The following is an 8542-nucleotide window of genomic DNA, read 5'->3' as shown; positions in this document are numbered from 1 at the left end:
GGCCCAGGACTCCGCAGGTTCAGAGGGTCCTGCAGAAGCAGTAGCTTACCTCCAGAGAGCCTTGGGTCTGGCTGGTATGACTCAGGCCACCCCATTTTTATCCTTGAAATAACTTTATACGAAGTAAACTTGCCCGGAGTAGCGATCAATATCTTAAGGACACCAGAGGTGTTACTACAAGTTTGAATCCCAACTAACTCATGGCCGAAAGGCTCTGTTAAGCACTGCCAAGTATGGATTTATGAGACAGAAACTTCAACTTATATGCCAAGATGTTTTTAGGAATGCACCAAACGTAGTTTTAAATGAAAAATACAAATAGACGAGCTCCAGATAGTACAGTTCATTACCCGAAAGCCGGGCGCTCTTTGTCATTCAACTGGGGTATGTGGGGATGGGCTTCGCATGAGGCAATGACGCAATGAGCAGGACAGCGGGAAGTTGGGCTGTTAGACCAGCACTTCTTGTCTCCGCTTCCACCCTCCTTCATAGTCTCATCTTCAGCCCTTTTTTAACATTTTTATTTTTTTATTAACTTGAGAGAGAAACATCGATTTGTTGTTCCACTTATTTATGCATTCATTGGTTGACTCTTGTATGTGCCCTGACTGGGGATTGAACCCACAACCTTGGCATATAGGGGCGACGCTCTAACCAACTGAGCTACCAGGCCCGGGCCTCAGCCCATTTTTAAATAGATTCAGAATTTCTCACCATTACCAATCCCGGTGCCACCAGATGACCCCTCATAATAAAATGGTGTGAACGTGACTGCTGTTCTCTAGCGTCCAGTCACGCGGCGACCCCCTGTCCGCCTCAGGATCCGGCCCACACGCTCAGTCACTCTCGGTCTCCTCATCCTCTGAAGTCTGGTCACTGCTCTCCATCACCTCTGCCACTTTGCAGGACAGGTTTTTAGATGTTACAACTAAAAGAGTCAGATATTAGTTTAAAACATATGTTAACTAAGAACTAATTGGCAAATCTTTTCCCCTCCCATTATTTTGGTCAATGTAGAAAAAGTCTCTTGGGCTCTACCTCTATCTATTATACAACTTATTTTATAATTTCATTATTTTGGGCAGGAAATGAGCAGGTAAAAATCGCTTGCTTATAAATAAAATTTTCTCCTAGGAAAACTACTTGTAAAAGTGTTATAAGAAGGTATGTTGCCCTAGCTGGTTTGGCTCAGTGGATAGAGCGTCGGCCTGCGGACGGAAGGGCCCCAGGTTCGATTCTGGTCAAGGGCACCTGCTTGGGTTGCGGGCTTGGTCCAACAGGCAGGAGGCAGCCAATCAATGATTCCCTCTCATCATTGATGTTTCTACCTCTCTCTTCCTCTCCCTTCCTCCTTGAAATCAATAAAAATATATTTAATAATAATAATAATAATAATAATAAAGGTATGTTTATAACCAAGAATGGATAGCTCCTCAAGCTGGAACATGTAGCATCAAGATCAACCACAGGAAGAAAACTGATTCCTAAGGGCTTTACAGGAATCACCCACTTCCCCGAAGGCCACACTTTCCCAAGATCAGCTGGGTGACTATGTCCACCCCGTGGCACTCAGGACCTACCCTCTCTCTAGGGACGGGGACATCCCCTCTTACCCTTGGAGAAATGGCTCTCCTCTTCACATTCTTCCCAGTGATCAAAATCGAAAGCCACATTAGGATTCTGTACAATAAAACAGTTCACATTAAGTGAGAAAATAAAACACGCTCAGGCTGTTAAGACCAGCCAGTTCATTTCAACTCACCTTCTGTCTGAGTAAGCTACACCAAGATTCCCTTCTCTCTTTTGCAAGAGTGATTATAGGTTCCTCGTTTTTAATTATGCATTTGCAATCGTCCTTTATTATGTTGGCCTGCAACTCCAAATCAGCCAAGTAAAATTTTTCTCCTACCCAGGCGCTAGGTTTACAAAAAGAAGAGAGTCAGTTTTTTAAAATGTTGAGGATTATTTCTATTTTACTTTATAAGATTTACATAGACCTACCTGAAAATGACTCTATCTCTAAAATATTTGCACTTGTAATCTTTTACATTCCTTATTCGTATCTTCAATATGACCACATCCTCTTTTTGGAACCATTTTATTGGTGGGTGGAAGCTGGAGGGAAAGAAAAGGGCTGACATCTCTCTCACCACCACTTGCCAGGTGAGGACGGAGAGCGGACCTCGGGCGGGGCGGCCATACCTTTGCAGGGGCTCTGTAGTTCTGTTCACGGAAGCAGCGCCAGTGTTTCCAGGTGAAGCTTCTGTACAAAAGGTCACAGTTCCCCACAGGTTACTGATACGCACCTCCATCATGTAAACACATATGTGCTTATTTTGCATTTTATGCAACGTTTAGCCGAGGAAGTACTCTCTAAGAGCATAAGTTCCATAGTAACCTAAGTATACACTTGCAAGGAATAATTAGAAAAAAACTAAAATGCACAGCACTTAGTAAAACTAATGAAAACAGGCTTTGACAAATAGTACAATTAAACAACTGGGAAACTAAGGTTACTCTCTGAAAAGCACCCACATTACAGTCGGTGCAGGACACACGTGTTCAGGCTCCTCCGCTGTCTTCACCTGCTCGGACCCGCTAAGGTGGCTTCCACAGCAGTAGGCAGGACACTCACGGAACCATACTAAGCATAACACTGTCTAAAACAAAGCTACGAAACTTCTCCATCTAAATTATTTGAAGCTTCCATCCAAAGACTGTCCATAGCAGCTTGAATAACAATAATCAAAAACTGAAAACGACACAGGCAATGGGGCAGTGAGGGCCTGGGGTGGGGGGCAGGGGTGGGCTGGAGGGAATCAACGGGGGAAAAGGGGACATATGTAATACTTTCAACAGTAAAGAATTATTAAAAAAAAATCATCCATCCATAGGTGAACTGATAAACTGTGGTATATTCACAGCATAGAAAAATCTCAGCAATAAAAAATGCACTGCTACACACTTATCTAGATGAATTTCGCAGACATACGCTGAATGAAGAAGCCACAAGAGTGTATACTATGTGCTTCAGCAAAACTGATGGCGACAGAAGTCAAAACAGTGGTTACTGGGTAAGGTTCCAGGCGGGGAAGTGCCTAAGGGAGACGTCGGGGTTCTGGACACGTTCTTGGCCTGGTTACTGGACATATACACGTGTAAAAATATCTCATGAGCGGTGTGCACTTTACTGAATGAACATTATACCTCAAACAATAAAAAGTGAAAAAGTTACCAAAAAAACTACTGGAAGCCAAATTGTCAAAAATAGGAAGCTGGGCAATCCCCGCTCTAACCCATCTGAAGTGGAGGGCCTGCACAGCGGAACACCTCTCGGAGCGGTTGTATTAACCACCCTTTAAGGAACCAACCATGCTTCCGGTTTCCTGAGTTCTTTCCGCAGTCGGCACCTCCTTCCGAAGCCCTGTCCTCCGGTCGTGTGCTCTGCAGACAGGCGGCCTCTTCTGTAGACGACAGCTCCCTGGACAGAAGAGGCGACGTTAATCCGAGGAGACAGGCGAAACCTGGCCCTGCAGGGACTTCCCAGCCAGAGGGCAGGCAGGCGACCAAAGGCCATGCTGTGCCCACTCCCGCGAGCCACACGCATGCTGAGCTTACGGCTCCTTTACCCTTTACGGTCGCCCCAGGGCAGCCAGCTCTGCTCACTCTGTGGGCCTGGCATCAAGCACAGAGCAGATGACTGATACATATTATCAGATAAATGCAGCAACTCATTTGCCGAAGTAAGTTCCCTGTCCGGTCATTCAACTTGAGAATAACATACTGCCCCCCACTTTAAGGAGGATAAAAGGGCAGAGTAAAAGCCATCTCTCCCCACCCCCACCCCACCCCTCAGCTCCTCGGACAAGCTTGGGTCTGCTTCTAGAAAGTCTTTGCATATAAAAGCAAGTATCTGATCTTTCTATCTCTCTCTCTCTCACACATACACACATGGGCGTGTTTAAACAGAGGAAACCTACTGAATTCACTTTCCTGCCCCTTACTTTATTGTACTTAATAAAACCAGAGATTAGAGGGCGGCCTCCTTTCTCTCAAGTTTTTTAAATTGTGTTTCTCTTTTGGTTTTTTGAGCAGGTAACCACATTCATGTGGTTTAATAAATAAAAAAGTCTACACAGTGACTCTCCACCCTATTGCCCAGCCACTCAAACTCCTTCCTCGTGGTGACTATGAAATGCATTTTGTGTGCATCCTTTGAGAAGTCAAGGCTAAAGGAGCAAACCTACGCACCACGTGTACACCTGTGTATACCCGTGTACACACGCACACACACCTTTGGGGTAGGGATGTGCGTGTGTCTCCAGGGGACTTGACTGACATGCATGAAGCCTGCGGCATGGCACTGCCCAAACAGCGGAGAGCAGTGCCCATGTCCACCCACCGGGACCCCTCCTCAGGCCTTGCCCGCTCTCAGGGGTGCAGCACCGGCCCTCCATCGCTCACCCTCTTCCTCCACCACAGCTCTACCTCCTTCATTAGACCCTCAGCTGTGGGGTGTCCCTTCCTCCTCACACACTCACCAAGTTTCAACTCTCCTCCACCCTGGAGCCCAGAGCCTTCCCCAGGGCTTCCTGCGTTCTAGTCTCATACTTTCAGCCTCGTGACCCGGAACAGGTCCAAAAGCAACGCGGTGTCTCCTCCTCTCCAACGGGCCGGCTGCCCCTGGAAAACGTCCTGTAGCCACCAACCTGCACTGTCCTCAGTCCCCGGGCTCAGGGTCCCAGAGTCTCGCTCCCCTGCCTGTTGGTCACTAAGCCCTACGGCCTCCCCATCTCCAGGCCGAGTCCATCCTCTTTCTCAATCTGCTGTAGGAATGGAGCATTCTCCTGGCTCTGACCAGGTTACTACCACAGTGTCCCTACCCAGCTCCTGTAACTGCGCTTTCCCAGGGGGCTTCTGCAGACGCGCGGCCCTCTGCTCCTCTCTCCACCTGTGTTCACGGCCGCAGGTGTGCAATACTCCTCCACTAGCACAAATGCAGTGCAGTGTGCACAGGGACCCAGCGGAGCACTCTACACGGAGCTGGGGCTCAATGCAGCTGTTTCAGGTAAGTGATCCATCCCAGTTTTGATTCAATCTACTCAGCTGTAACGACATCTTCATTTTAAAAGCATGGGCTCTCGCCCGGCACCCCAGCTTCCCACACCCAGGACCTGCTGACAAGGCTCCATGAGACCACATGCTCACTACAAACCGACTCAGAAACCAGCTCCTTCTCAGCACCCCCACAAAACCAGCGCGCAGGCCACCGCCGCCTGCCCGCAGCTCGGCACAGCCTGCGTCCCCGCTCCAGCCTGTTCTCAACACAGAAGCCAAGAGTCCTTTGACTACGTGATTTCTCTGCTCAAAACCCTCGCATGGTTCCACCTCCGCGGAGTGGAGCCCACTCCCTGCCGCGGCCACAGGGACAAGGTCGGGCCCAGGACCGCTCCCACCTCCGCTCCCGCGTCTCCCTCAGGTGCTGCTCTAGTCACCATCCTTCCTCCCCGTGCCTGGGCCACGTGTCCCTGTCTTCCCTCAGCTGCCTGCCTGCATCAGGCCCCTCCCGTGTCACCGCCCACCTTCTTGGCCCCAAAGTTGCCCTACGTGCCTTTCTGTGTTGATTTGCTTCCCTTCACTTGTCACCACCTGACCCAGCTGTTTGGTTCACTACTGTATCTCCAGGTGACACTCAATATTTACTGAATGAATGAATTCTAAAACTTCCACTCTACCTAATGGCAACTTTAATTGACAGTATTTATCTCCTAGTTGGGTAAACTGAAACAAAGTTGGACTAAAGAAATATTCCAGCATCTTGCTACCAAAACGGCAAACGAGGAAGCCCCGAGTTCCCACCATTTCCCATCAGGAACACTGCGAGGACCACCGGAAGCTGCCTGAACCGACTGCAGGAGCTCTGGAAAGTGAACGGTTTACAGCAGCCAACAAAGCCCAGTCAGGAAGCAGCCAGCTTCGGAAGGGGAGGCAGGCTCTGTGGTGTCCACTTGTCTCTGCCCCACACCCAGGGCCTGGCGGGCTTGTGGCAGCAGCTTATTCCTGTTTCCCCTCAAACCAGAGGGCGCAGAGCAGGCCCCTTGCAAACTCTCTGCAGGCCGTGCTGAGGTGTCTGGGGAGACACCGAGGGACTCAGGCACTATGCCTGTTTGTTTCACACATCTTGGCACACAGGCAGGAAAGCAGTGGGCAGGTTGGAAAAGCTGACACCACAGATGCCCGGGGCAGGGACCAGGCATGGAAACCCATAGCAGACCACTGAAGGCCCAGAGGAGAAACTGGGTGAGACTCACTGGGAAAATAGGACATTCAGCAGTAGCACATTGCGGGGGTCAGGGGAGGGTGCAGAAAGCCACGCACGTGCTGAGGCAAGACGCGTGCTCAGAAAAGTCCTGAGACGACCTTGAACGTGACCTCGGGCTGATTTCTAGGCGAGGCTGTGGAGAAAGTGGGAATTTTCGTGCACTGCTAGTGGGAATGTAAAGTGGTGCAGCTGCCGTGGAAAACACTGGCAGTTCAAAAAATCAAACACAGAATTACCCCATGATCCAGCAAGTCCACTTCTGGGAATATTCCCAAGAACTGAAAGCAGGGGTGTGAACAGATATCCCTAAGCATGTTCTCAGCAGCACGATTCATACAGCCATTCGTCCACGAACATTAATAGATACACAAAGGGTGGTCTATCCATACAATGGAATATTTACTAATAATTTTGTTAGATGTAATAATAGCACACCAGTCAAGTTTTTAAAAGCCTTTTGTTCCACATCCTTGCCAACACGGTATTTTCTTTCATTTCTGGTGAAGATGTAGTGGTATGACTGCACTGTATTTTTAATCTGCATTTCCCTGATGGCTAATGAGTTTAAGAATCTTTTCGCCCTGACCGGTTTGGCTCAGTGGATAGAGTGTCGGCCTGCAGACTCAAGGGTCCCGGGTTCGATTCCAGTCAAGGGCATGTACCTTGGTTGCGGGCACATCCCCAGTAGGAGTTGTGCAGGAGGCAGCTGATCGATGTTTCTCTCTCATCGATGTTTCTAACTCTCTATCCCTCTCCCTTCCTCTCTGTAAAAAATCAATAAAATATATATTTTTTAAAAAAGAATCTTTTCATGTATTAGTCATTAGACAATTAATTATATGGACACTGTGAAGTTTCAAGGTTTTTGCTAAGTTTTCTACAGGTGTCTGCAATTTTCATCTGGTTGGAAGGAGTTCTTGATTTGAGTCCTTTGGCAACACACGCTATCATCCTCCCGCTTTGGGGGTCGCGAGTCCCTCACACTGCTGGGAGAAGTACAGACTGGTGCAACCAATGTGGAAACTGTGGGGCAGTAGCTCTAGCTTGACTCAGCAATTCTATTCTATCAGAAATACATTCATAAGTGCACCAAAACACAGGCAGGAGAATGGTTAAAGTACCACCCGAAGTAGCCCAGCACTGGACGTTTCTCCCATCAACAGTAGAATGGGTAATTATGGTACATTCACACAATGGGATATAATTCAGCAATGGGAATGTCAGGCCAACAGCTACATGCACAACATGAATGAGTTTCACAAATAATGTTGTGCTAAAGAGTTAGACTTAAGAGAGACACACTGCATGCTTCCGCTCAGAGGACAAACCCAGTGCTGCCCTGGAAGGGAGGAGCTGGTCTGAGTCACATCCTGTTTCTGATCTGGGGATGGTTTCTTGCTCAGAAAACCTACCAAACGACATTTATAACACGTGCACTTTTCTGTCTGTGCTGTCAGTAAACAGCTAATAAAAACTCATTCCATAAGAGACACACAGTGAAATAATACATCTGGGATCCGTTTTATCACTCCACAAAAACAAAAGTGAAGGCTGAGGTCTGGTTAAAACAAGATTCCCAAAAGTAACTACTGAAGCTGAGTGATAAAAACAGGGAAACTCATTAAACTGTCTACTTTCAAAAAATGTCTGTAACGCTTGTAAGTTAGATTTCCACAAAACAGCTCTCCCAAAAGAGAGACAAAAATCCACTTACAGTGTTTGGCTTCGGCTTTCTTCAACAGTTTGTATTTTAGCTCCTTCGTACAATTTTTTCAGTTGTTCTATATGTTCTGGATTATCAATGCCCATTCCCATTGACAAAATTTCAGCTCGAACATTGTAATCAATGACAGAAGTTTTCAAATTTAAAAGTTTTGTAACGTGCACCTTGAATCAAAGAAAAAAATACATTTGCAGAATCAAACTTTGAACTTTAAATGAATCACAAGCACGCGCACGCGGCCTCTCGATCCAGCTCTGCAAGGTGTGATGCCCTTGGGCACATGCTCCGTGTGCAAGGGCCTCCACGCACAGCCGATCGTTTCTTTTTTTTTCTTTTCATATTGTCATGTATTTCATTTTAATTTGGGCATTCACAAGTATCTTCGTATTTTTAGCCCCATTTCATAGATAAGAAAACTGAGGCAAAGAGAGATTTAATAACTTGTATGGCGGGCGTGCTGGGGCTGTGGGTCTCCTCTCTGCGTGCTGCACGGAGGG

At 47.6% G+C, this 8542-nt stretch overlaps 1 protein-coding gene across 1 annotated transcript in view; it reads right to left on the bottom strand.

Annotated features, from left to right (window-relative positions):
• Positions 1 to 836: 836 nt before the first annotated feature.
• The window catches only part of TDRD12 (tudor domain containing 12), a gene marked incomplete at its 3' end in the record, with an annotated part of 85860 nt that continues 78154 nt past the window's right edge, over positions 837 to 8542 (bottom strand). The window contains exons 26-32 of the mRNA XM_081108362.1: positions 8037 to 8209; positions 3372 to 3481; positions 2203 to 2263; positions 2002 to 2115; positions 1763 to 1916; positions 1614 to 1680; positions 837 to 928 (exon numbers count right to left, since the gene is read on the bottom strand). Coding sequence (XP_080964488.1) covers positions 837 to 928; positions 1614 to 1680; positions 1763 to 1916; positions 2002 to 2115; positions 2203 to 2263; positions 3372 to 3481; positions 8037 to 8209 — 771 coding nt within the window. The remainder of the gene's footprint in view (positions 929 to 1613; positions 1681 to 1762; positions 1917 to 2001; positions 2116 to 2202; positions 2264 to 3371; positions 3482 to 8036; positions 8210 to 8542) is intronic.

Source organism: Myotis nattereri (genome assembly GCF_964212035.1).
Source record: "Myotis nattereri genome assembly, chromosome: 15".
In the NCBI taxonomy this organism is placed as follows: domain Eukaryota; kingdom Metazoa; phylum Chordata; class Mammalia; order Chiroptera; family Vespertilionidae; genus Myotis; species Myotis nattereri.
This window is presented reverse-complemented; position numbering and strand designations above follow the sequence as displayed.